This window comes from Oreochromis aureus, mitochondrion, assembly GCF_013358895.1.
Source record: "Oreochromis aureus mitochondrion, complete genome".
NCBI classification, from domain to species: Eukaryota; Metazoa; Chordata; class Actinopteri; order Cichliformes; family Cichlidae; genus Oreochromis; species Oreochromis aureus.
Genome location: NC_013750.1, coordinates 1 through 16628, shown reverse-complemented (window position 1 = coordinate 16628; position 16628 = coordinate 1). Strand labels below are relative to the sequence as shown.

The following is a 16628-nucleotide window of genomic DNA, read 5'->3' as shown; positions in this document are numbered from 1 at the left end:
ATGTGCAATATTATAATAATATAATATACACACATAGATAGTATGATACGTGCATAAATAATACTATATATACACACATTAAGTAATATTTTATGCATAAATTAAAGCGCTGATAGTCACTTCTAGAGCTTTTCCTGTTTCCGGGGGGGTTTACAGGAATATTAGAGATCTTAGGAGTTTTGGGGGGGTAGGGGGGGTTTAACGCGCGCAGAAACCGAAAATTGATAGAAAAGTTAGGAGAAAATTAAAATATTTGATTGAATTTTATGCTCTAGATATCAGTTATGCAATTCTTCTGTAAATATCTATCCACCACGCATACTATTTTCTTCAAGCAAGGAAAATGTTCAACCTTGTCTGTCATTTCTGTATGCACTCTGAGATGCCAAATGAAAGGAAAAAAAAAAAGAGAAACCCCCTATCCTCTGGAAAGAATGCTCGGCATGTTGGGTAATGAGGAGTATGTATTAACACCATTAACTTATGCAAGCGTCAATGAAAGAATGGGGGATTATAACAATTATTGAACCTGAAGTAGGAACCAGATGCCAGGAATAGTTCATTTAGTGAAACCCCCACGAATAATTGTCCTTGACCTTCAAGAACCGTTAACATTAAGAAATCAACTGATGGTGGGCTCTTACTACATTAAATATTTGAGTGTGAATCGAATGTTGAGTACTTGGTATATCTTGACTGTATGAGTGGTTGTGTTCGGTCTTAAATGTCGTTCAGTGGTTTTTCAAATTTACTGGGAAGTTTCAGTTGATTGGTTTATGTATGTCTTAGTTGTGAATGTTGATGTCAAATATGTGGGGGGGCAGTCTATGTTTGATTAAGAATTGAATGTATTTATATATAGGATATGTTTGATATAGAATAATGGTGATAATACATATATGCATTGCATTTTGTACAAAGGCAGAGCTCGGCAAAGAATAGTTTAAATTAGAATCCTAGCTTTGGGAGTTAGGGGCAGGGGTTAAAATCCCCTTTCTTTGAAGCAGTAGGAAGGACTTTAACCTTCGACGTCCGGTTTACAAGACCGGCGCTCTGGCGCTGAGCTACTAGTGCAGTGTCATTCAAGGATTTTGTTTTCTAGTCAGCCGGTAATGGGGGCAAGAATAAGGAAGAGGAAGAAGTAGAGGAAAGATGCAATTTGGCCAATAATAACAAAGGGGTGTTCGACGGGCATGCCCCCAATTCAGGTGAGGATGGCGACATCTGCAACTAGGAGTCAAAACAAGAATTGTGTGATGGGGCGGAAAGTTAGGCCTCGTTGTTTGGAGGTATGGAGGATAGGCACAACTATTAAAACAAGAATTGAGAATAGGAGGGCGAGAACTCCGCCAAGTTTGTTAGGAATTGAGCGTAGGATGGCGTAGGCAAATAGGAAGTATCATTCGGGTTTGATGTGGGGAGGAGTAACTAGGGGGTTTGCGGGGGTGAAGTTGTCAGGGTCACCGAGTAGGTTGGGGGAGAAAAGGGCCAGGGAAATGAGGGCGATTAAAAGAATTGCGAAGCCTAATAAGTCTTTGTAAGAAAAGTAGGGGTGGAAGGAGATTTTGTCGGCGTCTGAGTTTAGGCCTGTGGGGTTGTTTGATCCGGTTTCGTGGAGAAAAATAAGGTGGACTATTGTTGCAGCTGCAATGATGAAGGGGAGAAGGAAGTGGAAGGCGAAAAAGCGAGTTAGGGTGGCGTTGTCTACGGAGAACCCCCCTCAAATTCATTGGACTAAGGAGTTGCCAATGTAAGGGACTGCGGAAAGAAGGTTTGTAATGACGGTAGCGCCTCAGAATGACATTTGTCCTCATGGGAGGACGTAGCCTACGAAGGCTGTTATTATGGTTAAGAGGAGGAGGATAACTCCAATGTTTCAGGTTTCTTTGTACAGGTAAGAGCCGTAGTATAGGCCTCGCCCGATGTGGAGGTAAATACAAATGAAGAAAAAGGATGCGCCATTGGCGTGTATGTTTCGAATGAGTCAGCCATAGTTTACGTCTCGACAGATGTGGGCGATGGAGGAGAAGGCTGTGGCGATGTCGGAGGTATAGTGTATGGCTAGAAAGAGGCCTGTTAGGATTTGGGCTGCTAGGCAGAGTCCTAGTAGGGACCCAAAATTCCATCAGACGGAGATGTTTGAGGGAGCTGGGAGGTCAACTAGAGCGTCGTTTGCGATTTTTAGGAGGGGGTGGGTTTTTCGGAGGTTGGCCATTATTGTTTTTGTAGTTGAATAACAACGGTGGTTTTTCAAGTCATTAGTCCTGGTTAAAGTCCTGGCAGAAACTATGGTTTATATTATGTTTATATTCTTGTTTGGGTTGGTATTAGGCCTTGCGGCGGTTGCTTCTAATCCTTCGCCGTATTTTGCGGCACTAGGGTTGGTTGCGGTAGCAGGTATGGGGTGTGGGGTGTTAGTGGGGCATGGGGGGTCTTTTTTGTCTTTGGTCTTGTTTTTGATTTATTTGGGGGGAATGCTGGTTGTGTTTGCATATTCGGCGGCGTTGGCGGCTGAGCCTTATCCGGAGGGTTGAGGTAGTTGGCCTGTTTTGGGGGTGATGATGGCTTATATGGTGGGGGTGTGTGCGGCGGCAGGGTTGTTTTGAGGTGGGTGATATGAGGGGGCTTGAGTGTCTGCTGATGAGTTTGCTGAGTTCTCTGTTTTTCGGGGGGATATTGGAGGGGTAGCTTTGATGTATTCGGTAGGTGGCGGTGTTTTGGTGATGGGGGCTTGAGTGTTGTTGTTAACGTTGTTTGTGGTGTTGGAGTTAACGCGGGGGCTTAGTCGAGGGGCTCTTCGAGCTGTTTAATAAAGTAGTAGTAGGAGAGCTAGGCTGAAGGTGAAGAAGAAGAGTGAGAGGTAGGTTTTGATTATACCTTGTTGAATATTGTTGGTTGTTGTAATTAGGGGGAGGTTGAGGGTGGCAGTTGCTTTTGGACCGACTTTTTCTAATCAAGTTTGGTCGACTGTTTGGGAGGCAATGGTTTGTCCTAAAACTAGGTTAAGTTTGGGAGCAAGGCGATGGACAACTATTGGGAAGAATCCTAATATGTTAGAGAAATGGTGGGGAGAAAGTTTTGGGTTTGGCTTGTATTGTTTATTGGTTAGTGAGGCGAGTTCTAGTGCGGTGAGAAGGCCGATAATAGTCACCGCTAGGGCGGCAGTTTTGAGAAGAAGAGGTATGGATATAACTGGTGTTTTTAGGGGTGTGATGTTGGAGGTGATTAGGAGGCCGGCGATAATGCTTCCTCAGGCTAATCGTTTGATGGGATTAATAACTGTTGGGTTGTTTTCGTTGATGGGGGAAAGCGGGTTGAAGCGGGGGTGGCCTATTGAGACAAAGAAAATTACTCGGAGGCTGTAGACAGCGGTGAAAGAAGTGGCTAGGAGGGGGAGGAAAAGGGCTCAGGCGTTTAGGTAAGATGTGTTTAGGGCTTCAATAATGGCATCTTTAGAGAAGAATCCTGCTAAGAAGGGAGTTCCTGTGAGAGCTAAGCTTCCGATAGTTAAGCAGGAGGAAGTGAAGGGGGTTAGGTGATGTATGCCTCCTATTTTTCGGATGTCTTGTTCGTCGTTTAGGCTGTGGATAATGGACCCTGAGCAGAGGAAAAGCATGGCTTTAAAGAATGCGTGGGTACAGATGTGGAGGAAGGCAAGTTGTGGTTGGTTGAGTCCAATTGTTACTATTATTAGGCCCAATTGACTTGATGTTGAGAAGGCAACGATTTTTTTGATGTCATTTTGGGTGAGGGCGCAGGTTGCGGTAAATAGGGTGGTGAGGGCTCCTAAGCAAAGGCAGATAGTCAGGGCGGTGTGGTTATTTTCTAGCATAGGGCTCATGCGGATAAGGAGGAAGATGCCTGTTACTACTATGGTGCTTGAATGCAGTAGGGCAGAGACCGGTGTAGGACCTTCTATGGCAGAAGGAAGCCAGGGATGGAGGCCGAATTGAGCGGACTTACCAGTGGCAGCAATGATGAGGCCAATGAGGGGGTAAGTTAGGTCAAAGTCTTTGGACAAAGTAAATATTTGTTGTATTTCTCAGGAATTAAGGGAGGTTGCGATTCAAGCTATGGCAAAAATTAGACCGATGTCTCCTACTCGGTTATAGATTACTGCTTGAAGGGCAGCGGTGTTTGCGTCTGCACGGCCGTATCATCAGCCGATGAGGAGAAAGGATATAATTCCGACGCCTTCTCAACCGATGAATAGTTGGAACATATTGTTTGCGGTAACAAGGATAATTATAGCGATGAGGAAGATTAGCAGATATTTAAAAAAACGATTTATGTTTGGGTCGGCATGTATATATCAGGAGGCAAATTCTAGGATAGATCAGGTGACGTAGAGGGCGACGGGGGTAAAAATAATTGAATAAATGTCAAATTTGAGGCTGATACTTACATCGAAGGTGTGGGTGTTTATTCAAGTTCAGCTGGTAATGATTGCTTCTGCGCCTTCGTTGAGGAAGAGGCAGAGAGGGAGAATGCTAATAAAGAAAGCTCATTTTACTGCTGTTTTGACCTGAGTTAGTGCTCAGTCGGGGGGAAGGGGACGGGGGGAGAAGGAGGTAAGAACGGGGAATGTGAGTAGGAGAAAAATGGTGATTAGGCTGGTGGCTATAACGGTTGAGGTGAGGTGCATAGCTGCTACTTGGATTTGCACCAAGAGTTTTTGGTTCCTAAGACCAACGGATGAGCTGTTATCCTTTAGAAGCGGGGCGAGTGAGCTTGGGAGTTCAACCCAAGAGGCAAAGATTAGCAGTCTTTGTTGTTGCCAACCTCTCTCGGTGGATAAGGGGGTTTTAACCTCTGTCTTTAGAATCACAATCTAATATTTTTGTTAAACTATATCTACAGGCGGTCCATCCTCAAATTAGTTCGGGTTTGGAGATGAGGAGAATAAGGGGGAGGAGATGAAGGGCTATGAGTAAGTGTTCTCGGGAGTGTGTTGGGTCGAGGGAAATAATATGTGTCGGTAGAGGCCCTCGTTGTGTTATGAGGAATATGTATAGGGAGTAGCCTGCGGTAATTAGGGTTCCAGCCCCTGTGAGAGCGATTGTTCATCAGGATCAGTGGAATAGGGAGGTAATAATTATTAGTTCTCCTATTAAGTTTGGGAGAGGGGGAAGAGCAAGGTTTGCGAGGCTGGCAATAAATCATCATGCGGTTATTAGGGGCAGAACCATTTGGAGACCTCGGGCTAAAATTATAGTTCGGCTGTGTGTTCGTTCATAATTTGTGTTAGCTAGGCAGAAGAGGGCGGAGGAAGTTAGACCGTGTGCGATTATTAGAATGAGGGCACCTGTAAAGCCTCAGGGAGTTTGAATTAAGATACCTGCTGCCACGAGACCCATATGGCTCACTGATGAGTAGGCAATTAGGGACTTTAGATCTGTTTGGCGGAGGCAAATTGAGCCTGTTATAATTACCCCTCAGAGGGCAAAGATAATGAAGGGGTAACTGAGTTCTTTGGTAAGAGGTTCTAGTATAATTATTATTCGCATTATTCCGTAGCCCCCTAGTTTTAGTAATACTGCGGCTAGTACTATAGAGCCGGCGATGGGGGCTTCAACGTGTGCTTTGGGAAGTCAAAGGTGGGCTCCGTAAAGGGGTATTTTTACTAGGAAGGCGAGTAGGCAGCCGGCTCATCATAGCTTGTCGGCAAAAGAAGAGAGCTGTATGGAAGGAGCATATTGTAGTGTTAGGAGGGACAAGGTTCCAGTGCTGTTTTGGAGTAGTAGGAGGGCGACAAGGAGGGGGAGTGAGCCTGCTAATGTGTAGAATAGAAAGTAAGTCCCTGCGTTTAGTCGTTCTGTTTGATTACCCCAGCGGGTGATAATTACTAGGGTTGGAATGAGGGTGGCTTCAAATATAATATAAAATATAATTACTTCGGTTGCGCTGAAAGCTATGATGAGGAAGATTTGTAGGGATGTAAGGAGGGTGATGTAGGCTCGTTGGCGGGAGATAGGTTCGGATGCTGTGTGGTTCTGGCTTGCAAGGATTATTAGGGGGAGGAGCCAGCAGGTTAGTGCAAGAAGGGGGGTGGAGAGGGGGTCGGTTGCCATGTAGGGGCTAAGGAAGGATCAGCCTGATTCTGCGGATGACTTAAGCCAGGTTAAGCTGATTAAGGAGATAATTAAACTGTACGAAAGGGCGGTGGATCAGAGGTGTTTGGCGGGGGTGGCTCAAATAGTGGGAACAAGCATGATAGTGGGGAGGAGAATTTTTAGCATTGTAGGAGGTTTAGGCTTTGGAGTCGGTCTGTTCCGTGGGTTCGAGCAGTGGCAACGAGTAGGGCAAGACCGGCGCTTGCTTCGCAGGCTGAGAAAGCTAGAAGAAGCATGGGGGAGGCTGAAAAGCTGGCGGAGTTTAGTTGGAGGGTCCATAGGGAGAGGGCAATGAAGAGTGAGAGTATCATACCTTCCAAACACAGGAGGGCGGAAAGAAGGTGGGTTCGGTGGAATGCTAGGCCTGCTAGGCCTAGAAGGAAGGTCGAGGAGAAGGCGAAGTGTGTGGGAGTCATTAGACGGTTGTGGACTTTAACCACAAGTTCTTGAGCCGAAATCAAGGGTTTTTCTTAAACTAACAGCCTATTCAGCCCATTCTAGGCCGCCTTGGATTCACTCATAGATCAGCCCGAGGGTTAGTAGAACAAGAACAGCGAAGGCTCAGACGAATGTTATGAGGGGAGAAGAGAGCTGGTCCCCTCAGGGAAGGGGAAGGAGTAGTGCAATTTCCAGGTCGAATAGGAGGAAGAGGATTGCGACGAGGAAGAAGCGAAGGGAGAAGGGTAGGCGGGCGGACCCTAAGGGGTCGAAGCCACATTCGTAGGGGGAGAGCTTTTCGTGGTCGGGGGTTATTTGGGGTAGTCAGAAAGAGACGATGGCTAGAATAGTGGAGAGGGTAATAGAAATAATAAGTATTGTTGTGATTAAATTCATTATCTTTCCTTGGGTTTTAACCAAGACTAAGTGATTGGAAGTCACATGTACTAGCTTTAATACTAGAAAGATATGAGCCTCATCAGTAAATTGAGATGTAGAGGAATAGTCAGACAACGTCTACAAAGTGTCAGTATCAGGCAGCTGCTTCGAATCCAAAGTGATGTTCTGATGTAAAGTGGTATTGGACTTGTCGTAGAAGGCAGACGGCTAGGAAGGTAGAGCCAATAATTACGTGAAGTCCGTGGAAGCCGGTTGCTACGAAGAAGGTGGAGCCGTAAACTCCATCTGCGATTGTAAAAGGGGCTTCGTAGTATTCTATGGCTTGGAGGAAGGTGAAATAGAAGCCTAAAAGAATGGTTAGGGCAAGGGATTGAATAGCTTCTTTTCGATGCCCTTCTATAATACTATGGTGTGCTCAGGTGACTGTTACTCCAGAAGCTAGTAGGACGGCTGTGTTGAGGAGGGGTACTTCGAAGGGGTCAAGTGGGGTAATTCCTGTAGGGGGTCAGCAGCCTCCTAGCTCAGGGGTGGGGACAAGACTAGAGTGGTAGAAGGCTCAGAAGAATCCCAGGAAAAAGAAAACTTCCGAGGTAATAAAGAGGATTATTCCGTATCGAAGGCCTTTTTGGACAGGAGGGGTGTGGTGTCCTTGGAATGTCCCCTCTCGAATGATATCTCGTCATCACTGGTATATTGTTAGGAGGAGGAGAATTAGACCTAGGGTTATTAAGGTTGTATTGTGGAAGTGCATTCAGATTGCTAAACCGGAGGTTATTAGAAGGGCGGCTACTGCGCCTGTTAGGGGTCATGGGCTGGGGTCAACTATGTGATATGCGTGTGCTTGATGGGCCATTAGACGTTTTCTTGTAGATAAAGGCTTAAAAGAAGGACAAAGACGTAGGCTTGGATCATGGCTACTGCAACTTCTAGAAGGGTTAGAAGAAAGAGTAGTACTGCGGTCAGAATTGCCACTGTAGGTATAAGGGGAAGAAGAACGAAGGCGGCAGTGGCGATGAGTTGAATTAAAAGGTGGCCAGCTGTGAGGTTTGCGGTTAGTCGAACTCCAAGTGCGAGGGGCCGAATAAATAGGCTAATTGTTTCGATAATGATTAGGACAGGGATCAAGAGGGTAGGAGTGCCTTCTGGCAGAAGGTGGCCTAGCGCATGTGTAGGTTGGTTTCGTATACCAATAATGACTGTAGCAAGTCAGAGGGGTACAGCGAAGGCTATGTTGAGAGAAAGTTGTGTTGTGGGGGTGAAGGTGTAGGGTAGAAGGCCAAGTATGTTTAAGGTAATAAGAAAGAGTATAAGGGAGGCGAGGAGGGTGGCTCACTTATGGCCCCCTAAGCTTAAGGGCTGGAAAATTTGTTGGGTAAAGCGGTTAATAAATCATCCTTGGAGTGTAATGAGACGGTTATTTAATCAACGTGTAGTGGGCTTTGGATAGAGGATTCAAGGTAGGCTAAGAGCAAGGGCAATTAGGGGAATTCCCAGGTATGTGGGGCTCATAAATTGGTCAAAGAAGCTTAGTGTCATGGTCAGGTTCAGGGCTCTGTTTTGGGTTTTTCTGTGCTTTGGAGAGTGGGGTCGTTTGGGAAAGTGTGTGCTAGAACTTTTGGGGGAATGACTGTTAGGAAAATTAGTCAAGAGAAGACTAGGATGGCAAATCAAGGCGCGGGGTTAAGTTGTGGCATCTCGCTAGGGGTGGGTGGGGGCCACCAATCTTTAGCTTAAAAGGCTAACGCTATTCCCTATTTAGCTTCTTAGCGAAGCGTCTTCAAGTATTAAGGATGATCAGTTTTCAAAGTGTTCTAGTGGGACTGCTTCTACCACGATAGGCATAAAGCTGTGGTTTGCGCCGCAAATTTCAGAGCATTGCCCATAGAAAACTCCGGGACGGGATGCAATAAATGCTGTTTGGTTTAGGCGTCCAGGGACGGCGTCTATTTTTACTCCTAGGCTTGGGACGGCTCAGGAGTGAAGTACGTCTTCGGCTGAGATTAAAATTCGAATGGGGGATTCAACTGGAACTACTATTCGATGGTCTGTTTCTAGGAGGCGAAACTGACCTGGGGCCAGGTCTTGTGTTGGGATTATATAAGAATCGAAGCCGAGATCTTCATAATCAGTGTACTCGTAGCTTCAGTATCATTGATGGCCCATGGCCTTAATTGTGAGATGTGGGTCATTGATCTCGTCCATGAGGTAAAGGATGCGTAGGGAGGGGAGGGCGATGAGGATTAGAATAATAGCCGGGAGCAAGGTTCAGATGATTTCAATTTCTTGGGAGTCTAGGATAAATTTGTTAGTAAGCTTGGTTGTTACTATAGCCACAATAATGTAAAGCACGAGTGTGCTGATTAGGAAGACGATTATTAGGGCGTGGTCGTGGAAGTGAAGAAGTTCTTCTATTACAGGTGAAGCTGCATCTTGGAATCCTAGTTGAGAGGGATGTGCCATTGTGGTAAGACACGCGGGGTTTTAACCCGCAATTTTGCCTTGACAAGGCAATGTAATAATCGACTTTACTAGTGTCTTATGAAGAAAGTGACAGAGTGGTTATGTGGCTGGCTTGAAACCAGTTTATGGGGGTTCAATTCCTCCCTTTCTCGTTAGTGGGCTTTTGAGGGGGCGGTAGTGGATTTTTCGTAGTCTAGCCAAGTTTGTTGAACTTGGACGAAGGCAGGCTCTTCGAAGGTGTGGTAGGGAGGAGGGCAGCCGTGAAGTCATTCTACGTTTGTTGCTGTAAGTTCTACTGATAGAACTTCTCGTTTAGCGGCGAATGCTTCTCAGATAATAAATAGGAACATAATCACTGCGACTATTGAGATCATTGAGCCAATAGAAGAGACTGTGTTTCAAAGGGTATAGGCGTCGGGATAGTCGGAGTACCGACGAGGCATTCCTGCCAGTCCCAGGAAATGTTGTGGGAAGAAAGTAAGGTTGACTCCGATAAACATAACTCCGAAGTGGATTTTAGTTCAGGTGTCGTGAAGCGTGTATCCTGAGAATAGGGGGAATCAGTGGACGAAGCCGGCAACGATGGCGAATACGGCTCCTATTGAAAGGACATAGTGGAAGTGGGCGACGACATAATATGTGTCGTGAAGCATAATGTCTAGAGAAGAATTGGCTAGGACAATTCCGGTTAGACCTCCAACTGTAAAGAGGAAGATGAAACCTAGCGCTCATAAGAGTGGGGTTTCTCATTTAATGGCACCGCCGTGCAGAGTGGCCAGTCAGCTGAAGACTTTTACTCCGGTTGGGATGGCAATAATTATTGTGGCGGAAGTAAAGTAAGCCCGTGTGTCTACGTCCATCCCTACGGTGAACATGTGATGGGCTCATACAATGAACCCTAGGAGGCCGATAGCCATCATGGCCCAGACCATTCCCATATATCCGAAAGGTTCTTTTTTACCCGCATAGTAAGCAACAATGTGGGAGATTATTCCAAAGCCGGGGAGGATAAGAATGTAAACTTCAGGGTGTCCAAAGAATCAGAATAAGTGTTGGTAAAGGATGGGGTCTCCTCCTCCGGCAGGATCAAAGAAGGTTGTGTTTAGGTTTCGGTCTGTGAGAAGTATTGTGATGCCGGCGGCAAGAACGGGTAGGGATAGAAGAAGTAATACTGCGGTAATTAGAACGGACCATACAAATAGGGGTGTTTGATATTGAGAGATGGCGGGGGGTTTCATGTTAATGATTGTTGTAATGAAATTAATTGCGCCTAGAATAGATGACACCCCGGCCAAGTGGAGGGAGAAGATGGTTAAGTCGACAGAAGGCCCAGCATGGGCAAGATTGCCTGCGAGCGGGGGGTAAACAGTTCACCCTGTGCCGGCACCTGCTTCGACTCCAGATGAGGCGAGGAGGAGGAGGAATGAGGGAGGGAGGAGTCAGAAACTCATGTTGTTCATTCGAGGGAAGGCCATATCTGGGGCACCAATCATGAGTGGTACTAGTCAGTTTCCAAAGCCTCCAATCATAATTGGCATTACTATAAAGAAAATTATTACAAAAGCATGTGCTGTAACAATTACATTATAAATCTGGTCGTCTCCGAGGAGAGAGCCGGGCTGGCTTAGTTCTGCCCGAATTAGGAGGCTTAGCGCGGTTCCTACTATTCCGGCTCAAGCACCAAATACTAGATAGAGGGTGCCGATGTCTTTGTGATTAGTTGAGAAGAATCAACGTGTGATTGCCACAGGTAAGATGGCTGAGTGTCAAGCGGTGGATTGTAGCCCCATGCACAGAGGTTCAAGTCCTCTTCTTATCAAGCCTCGAGGTGTTATACATGTCAGATTGCAAATCTGAAGTGGCAGGTTAGCCCCTGCCGGGGCTTTCCCCCGCCCTTTTGGAGGCGGGCGGGGGAAAGGTTAGACAGATGCTTGTTGGTTTGAGCGCTTAGCTGTTAACTAAGAGTTTGTAGGATCGAGGCCTTCCTGTCTAGTAAGGCTTTAGCTTAATTAAAGTGTCTGTTTTGCATGCAGAAGATGTGGGTTAGTATCCCGCAAGTCTTAACAGGGGCTGGGAGATTTTCACTCCCGCTTAGGGCTTTGAAGGCCCTTGGTCTGGGTACTATCCTAAGCCCCTTAGGGGGTCAATAAGGCTGAGATGGCGGGGGTGAGTGGTAGGAGGCAAATTGTCATTGCAGTTGAAGTGGCGAGGGGATAAGTTAGTTGGGTGGAAGGTAGACGTCAGGGGGTTGTGCCTGTAAGGTTGTTGGGGGAGATGGTGAGGGCTATTGCGTAGGAGAGGCGTAGGTAAAAGTATAGGCTAAGGAGCGCTGAGAGGGCTGCTAGGGTTGCAGTAGGAGCAAGGCCTTGTTTGGTTAATTCTTGAAGAATTAGTCATTTTGGTATAAAGCCTGTGAGAGGGGGGAGGCCTCCTAATGAAAGGAGAATGAGGGGGGTGAGAGCTGTGAGGGCGGGGGCTTTCGCTCAGGATGTAGCGAGAGTATTAATGTTTGTGGATTTGTTGAGTTTAAATACGAGGAATGTTGAGAATGTCATAATGAAGTAGGTTAAAAGGGTGAGGAGTGTAATTGAGGGGGAGAATTGTAAAACAAGAATTATTCAACCTAGGTGGGCAATTGATGAGTAAGCAAGAATTTTACGGAGTTGTGTTTGGTTTAGCCCGCCTCAGCCTCCAATGAGGGTGGATGCGAGGCCTAAAATAATAAGAGTGGTTGAGTTTGAAGGTTGGATTTGAAGAATTAGGGCGAAGGGGGCAAGCTTTTGTCAGGTCGAAAGAATTAAGCCTGTGGTAAGGTCCAGTCCTTGCAGAACTTCGGGGAGCCAAGCATGAAGGGGAGCTAGGCCGATTTTGAGGGCAAGGGCAAGGGTGATTATTGTGGTTGGGAGGGGGTGTGTGATTTGTTGAATTTCTCATTGGCCTGTTAATCAGGCGTTAGTAATGCTTGCAAATAGAAGGGTGGCTGCTGCAGCAGCTTGGGTTAAAAAATATTTGGTTGTAGCTTCGACAGCGCGGGGGTGGTGGTGTTGAGCTATCAGGGGGATAATGGCTAGCGTGTTTATTTCAAGGCCTATTCAGGCGAGGAGTCAGTGGGAGCTAGCAAATGTAATTGTGGTGCCAAGGCCTAAGCCAAAGAGAAGAATGGCCAAGATGTAAGGATTCATTAGTAAAGGAAGGAGTTTAACCAACATGTTTGGGGTATGGGCCCAAAAGCTTATTTAGCTGACTTTACTAGGAAGTGGTGTAGTGGAAGCACTAAGAGTTTTGATCTCTTCAGGTAGGGTTCGAGCCCCTTCTTTCTAAGGAGTTGGAGGGACTTTAACCCTCATAGTTCACTCTATCAAAGTGGCCCTTTGCTTCAGGCACAACTCCAGGCTACAGTTGTGGAGGTAGGCCTGTTAGTGCGATTGGAAGGGAAAGGTGTCAAATTACTAGGGCAAGGGTTAATGGGAGGAAGTTTTTTCAGATTAGGTGTATGAGTTGATCGTAACGAAATCGTGGGTAGGAAGCGCGAACTCATAGGAAGAGGACGGAGAGAAGAGTTGCTTTAATCATAAGGTTTGTTGTTGTAACTTCTGGGGTTGAGTGTAGGATGGAGGCGCCTAAAAATAATGTTGCAGAGAGTGTGTTTATTAGGAGAATGTTGGCGTACTCGGCGAGGAAGAAGAGGGCGAAGGGGCCTCCTGCGTATTCTACGTTAAAGCCGGAGACGAGTTCGGATTCGCCCTCTGTGAGGTCGAAGGGGGCTCGGTTTGTTTCTGCGAGTGTGGAAATGTATCATATAGCGGCTAAAGGCCAGGCGGGAAAAATTAGTCAGATGCTTTCTTGGGCGACGCTAAATGTTTGTAGGGTGAAGCCTCCAGTAAAAATGATGGCATTTAGAAGAATGAGCCCTAAGCTTACTTCGTAGGAAATAGTCTGTGCGACAGCTCGGAGGGCTCCGATTAAGGCATATTTTGAATTGGAGGCTCATCCTGAGCCGAGGATAGAATAGACTGCTAAACTGGAGAGGGCAAGAATAAAGAGGATGCCGAGATTAAGGTCTGCTATTGGGAAGGGGAGGGGTATTGGAGTTCAAAGGGTAAGTGCCAGGGTGAGGGCTAGTATGGGGGTAAAAAGGAAGAGGACGGGGGAGGAGGTGGAGGGTCGAACGGGCTCTTTTATAAAAAGTTTTAGTCCGTCTGCAATTGGTTGGAGGAGGCCGTAAGGGCCTACGATGTTTGGGCCTTTTCGTAATTGCATGTAACCGAGGACTTTTCGTTCGACAAGTGTGAGGAGTGCGACGGCTAGAAGAACAAATACAATCAGGATTAGGGGGTTGAGGATAGATGTAATTAGTGTTGAGAGCATAGTTAAAGGGAGGACTTGAACCTCCGTAGAAAGGGCTTAGGTCTTTTGCAGTGTCCGGGCTCTGCCACTTTAACAAGCCATTTTCTTAGGCTAGGGGGTACGCCTTTTTGCCTATTTTAGTTGGTTTCAATAGGTGAGGGTGAGGCATATTGGAAACAGGGGCCTCTTCTTTTCGGTCCTTTCGTACTAGAAAAGATCGTGGCATAGATAGAAACTGACCTGGATTACTCCGGTCTGAACTCAGATCACGTAGGACTTTAATCGTTGAACAAACGAACCCTTAATAGCGGCTGCACCATTAGGATGTCCTGATCCAACATCGAGGTCGTAAACCCTCTTGTCGATATGGGCTCTAAAAGAGGATTGCGCTGTTATCCCTAGGGTAACTCGGTCCGTTGATCGGCTATATGCCGGATCTTGTTGGTCAGAAATTCTGTTGCTTGGAGTTGTAACTCTGGGTTGTAGGAGTAGTGTGCTCCCGGTCCACATGGGGGTTGTTTGTTTCCCCGCGGTCGCCCCAACCAAAGACATTAGAACAGGGGCCAATCAGTTTTGTCTTTTATTTTAGGGGTGCTTAACATGGTCTGTTCTGGCGTCTAAAGCTCCATAGGGTCTTCTCGTCTTATGTTAATATCCCCGCTTCTGCACGGGGAGATCAATTTCATTGACTGGAAAAAGGAGACAGTTAAGCCCTCGTTATGCCATTCATACAGGTCTTCATTTAAAAGACAAGTGATTGCGCTACCTTTGCACGGTCAAAATACCGCGGCCGTTAAACTTATAGTCACAGGGCAGGCGGGACCTCTTATGTTTAGGGGTACAAGAGGCGATGTTTTTGGTAAACAGGCGAGGCTTGTGTTTGCCGAGTTCCTTCTTTTTCTTTTAGTCTTTCCCGGTTGGCACACCAGTGTGGGGTTAACGGTGGGGGGTTAGGTGGTTTTCTAGTTGTTTGTTTTTTGTCTAGTGCCCTCTTTATTTTGGGGCCGTTAATGGTCGGTGAATGGTTCGTTCCGAGTTACACTTGTGCGGGGAGAGAGGGGGTCTCTCTTATTACTCATATTAGCATAAACACTTCCATATTTTTATGGAACGGCCTGGTAGGTTTAGGGGGGTGAGATTGTGTTGTCTTTATTAGAAGGCTGGTTATGTAATGTTCGAGCTTTAACGCTTTCTGGGTAGGTGGCTGCTTTTAGGCCCACTAGGACATTAGGCCTTTAAGTTTGTTGTGATCTTTACCCTCCTTGGAAAGTTGTATCTTGTTTCAAAGGGGCTGTACCCCCTTTGACTAACTCCTTTAGTTTCTTTTGTTCGGTGTGGAGGCCTTGGGCCAATGGGGGTAAAGAATTTAAAGGGCTGAACTTCTATTCAGTTCTCAGGCAACCAGCTATAACTAGGCTCGGTAGGTCTGTCACCTCTACTCAAAGTTCTTCCCACTCTTTTGCCACAGAGACGGGGTGGTCCTATAAATTAGACTGTCTTGGAGTAGCTCGCTTAGTTTCGGGGTATTAAACTATAATGCTTTTTGCTTAAGGTTTTCTGGCTAAATCATGATGCAAAAGGTACGAGGGGCGGTCTCTGCTTTTTAGTGCTTTACTGGGTTGTTTCATTACTCTTTCAGCTTTCCCTTGCGGTACTTTCTCTGTTGCTCCTAGGTCCTTTTTCGTCGCCCGTACTTAGGTGGGAAAATGGTTTGTTTGTTGGGTGGTGGTGTGTTTGGGGGTATAGATAGGGTGGGTTTGGGGTTGATGGGTGGGCTAGCTATTGGGCGTCAGGGTGACCCGATTTGCACGGGTGACTTCTCAGTGTAAGGGAGATGCTTTTCTGGCTTAGCTACACTCTGATTTTTCCAAGTGCACCTTCCGGTACACTTACCATGTTACGACTTGCCTCCCCTTTACCGGTGAAATGTATTATTTATAGGGTGCTGGTTGGCTTGGGGAGAGTGACGGGCGGTGTGTGCGCGCTTCAGGGCCGGTTTCAGCGGAACGCTCTAATTTCTGCTTACTGCTAAATCCTCCTTCTAATGCATATTTCATTACATTGTTCGTGTTCCCTGTAGTAGGGAATGTAGCCCATTTCTTCCCCTCTCATATGCTACACCTCGACCTGGCGTTTTGAGTTGTACTAGTTCTGCTTACTGTGGTTCCTTCACAGGGTAAGCTGACGACGGCGGTATATAGGCGGGAAGAACAAGAGAGGGTGAGGTTTAACGGGGGTTATCGGTTCTAGAACAGGCTCCTCTAGGTGGATCTAAAGCACCGCCAAGTCCTTTGGGTTTTAAGCTAGTGCTCGTAGTACCCGGGCGGATAGCGGGTGTAGTGGGCTATCAAAGTTTAGGGCTGGGCATAGTGGGGTATCTAATCCCAGTTTGTTTCGCAGCTTTCGTGGGGTCGGAGATATAAAGCCACTTTCGTAGTGGGGCTTCTTACCCTCGGGTACGTATAACAGTTCTGAGGGCGTTCGGCTTTAGTTTCAAAAACTTCCTAACCACTCTTACGCCGATGTCTGTCAACTGAGCCTGGAATATAACGCGGGTGGCTGGCACGAGTTTTACCGGCCCTCTTGGCTTTAACTAAGTCAAGTTTTCACTTATGGCTTAATGTCTATCACTGCTGAGTTCCCTTGAGGGTGTGGCTAAGCAAGGTGTCATGGGCTGCGGGGTGTGCCTGATACCGGCTCCTTGTTTTCGGGCAGAAAACTGTGGGCATTCTCACAGGGGGGCGGAGACTTGCATGTGTAAGTTTAGCCAAAGCTGACAGTAAAGTCAGGACCAAGCCTTTGTGCTTACGGGACCTTTCTAGGGTCCGTCTTAACATCTTCAGTGTTATGCTTTAGTTAAGCTACGCTAGC

The 16628-nt window shown here is 46.6% G+C and overlaps 13 protein-coding genes across 13 annotated transcripts, besides 25 other annotated features; 1 reads left to right on the top strand and 12 right to left on the bottom strand. All coding sequences in view use genetic code 2, as the record gives it.

Annotated features, from left to right (window-relative positions):
* Positions 1–932: a D loop.
* Positions 933–1002, top strand: a tRNA (tRNA-Pro).
* Positions 1003–1074, bottom strand: a tRNA (tRNA-Thr).
* Positions 1075–2215, bottom strand: CYTB (cytochrome b). The gene has a single exon. A coding segment is annotated over exon 1 (1141 nt).
* Positions 2216–2219: 4 nt separating this feature from the next.
* Positions 2220–2288, top strand: a tRNA (tRNA-Glu).
* On the top strand, positions 2289–2810 carry ND6 (NADH dehydrogenase subunit 6). The gene has a single exon. It carries the CDS (start codon positions 2289–2291, stop codon positions 2808–2810), a length of 522 nt encoding a protein of 173 aa, YP_003406701.1.
* Positions 2807–4645, bottom strand: ND5 (NADH dehydrogenase subunit 5). Its single transcript has one exon. The coding sequence runs from the start codon at positions 4643–4645 to the stop codon at positions 2807–2809; it is 1839 nt and encodes a 612-aa protein (YP_003406700.1).
* Positions 4646–4718, bottom strand: a tRNA (tRNA-Leu).
* Positions 4719–4722: 4 nt separating this feature from the next.
* Positions 4723–4790, bottom strand: a tRNA (tRNA-Ser).
* Positions 4790–4858, bottom strand: a tRNA (tRNA-His).
* On the bottom strand, positions 4859–6239 carry ND4 (NADH dehydrogenase subunit 4). The gene has a single exon. A coding segment is annotated over exon 1 (1381 nt).
* Positions 6233–6529, bottom strand: ND4L (NADH dehydrogenase subunit 4L). The gene has a single exon. It carries the CDS (start codon positions 6527–6529, stop codon positions 6233–6235), a length of 297 nt encoding a protein of 98 aa, YP_003406698.1.
* Positions 6530–6598, bottom strand: a tRNA (tRNA-Arg).
* Positions 6599–6947, bottom strand: ND3 (NADH dehydrogenase subunit 3). The gene has a single exon. A coding segment is annotated over exon 1 (349 nt).
* Positions 6948–7019, bottom strand: a tRNA (tRNA-Gly).
* Positions 7020–7803, bottom strand: COX3 (cytochrome c oxidase subunit III). Its single transcript has one exon. A coding segment is annotated over exon 1 (784 nt).
* On the bottom strand, positions 7803–8486 carry ATP6 (ATP synthase F0 subunit 6). Its single transcript has one exon. It carries the CDS (start codon positions 8484–8486, stop codon positions 7803–7805), a length of 684 nt encoding a protein of 227 aa, YP_003406695.1.
* Positions 8477–8644, bottom strand: ATP8 (ATP synthase F0 subunit 8). Its single transcript has one exon. It carries the CDS (start codon positions 8642–8644, stop codon positions 8477–8479), a length of 168 nt encoding a protein of 55 aa, YP_003406694.1.
* A 1-nt stretch (position 8645) lies between these two features.
* Positions 8646–8719, bottom strand: a tRNA (tRNA-Lys).
* COX2 (cytochrome c oxidase subunit II) lies at positions 8720–9410 on the bottom strand. The gene has a single exon. A coding segment is annotated over exon 1 (691 nt).
* Positions 9411–9415: 5 nt separating this feature from the next.
* Positions 9416–9488, bottom strand: a tRNA (tRNA-Asp).
* Positions 9489–9491: 3 nt separating this feature from the next.
* Positions 9492–9562, top strand: a tRNA (tRNA-Ser).
* COX1 (cytochrome c oxidase subunit I) lies at positions 9563–11158 on the bottom strand. Its single transcript has one exon. The coding sequence runs from the start codon at positions 11156–11158 to the stop codon at positions 9563–9565; it is 1596 nt and encodes a 531-aa protein (YP_003406692.1).
* Position 11159: 1 nt separating this feature from the next.
* Positions 11160–11229, top strand: a tRNA (tRNA-Tyr).
* Positions 11230–11295, top strand: a tRNA (tRNA-Cys).
* Positions 11296–11330: 35 nt separating this feature from the next.
* Positions 11331–11403, top strand: a tRNA (tRNA-Asn).
* A 1-nt stretch (position 11404) lies between these two features.
* Positions 11405–11473, top strand: a tRNA (tRNA-Ala).
* Position 11474: 1 nt separating this feature from the next.
* Positions 11475–11546, bottom strand: a tRNA (tRNA-Trp).
* Positions 11547–12592, bottom strand: ND2 (NADH dehydrogenase subunit 2). The gene has a single exon. A coding segment is annotated over exon 1 (1046 nt).
* Positions 12593–12661, bottom strand: a tRNA (tRNA-Met).
* Positions 12662–12731, top strand: a tRNA (tRNA-Gln).
* Positions 12731–12800, bottom strand: a tRNA (tRNA-Ile).
* A 3-nt stretch (positions 12801–12803) lies between these two features.
* On the bottom strand, positions 12804–13778 carry ND1 (NADH dehydrogenase subunit 1). The gene has a single exon. It carries the CDS (start codon positions 13776–13778, stop codon positions 12804–12806), a length of 975 nt encoding a protein of 324 aa, YP_003406690.1.
* Positions 13779–13852, bottom strand: a tRNA (tRNA-Leu).
* Positions 13853–15546, bottom strand: an rRNA (l-rRNA).
* Positions 15547–15618, bottom strand: a tRNA (tRNA-Val).
* Positions 15619–16559, bottom strand: an rRNA (s-rRNA).
* Positions 16560–16628, bottom strand: a tRNA (tRNA-Phe).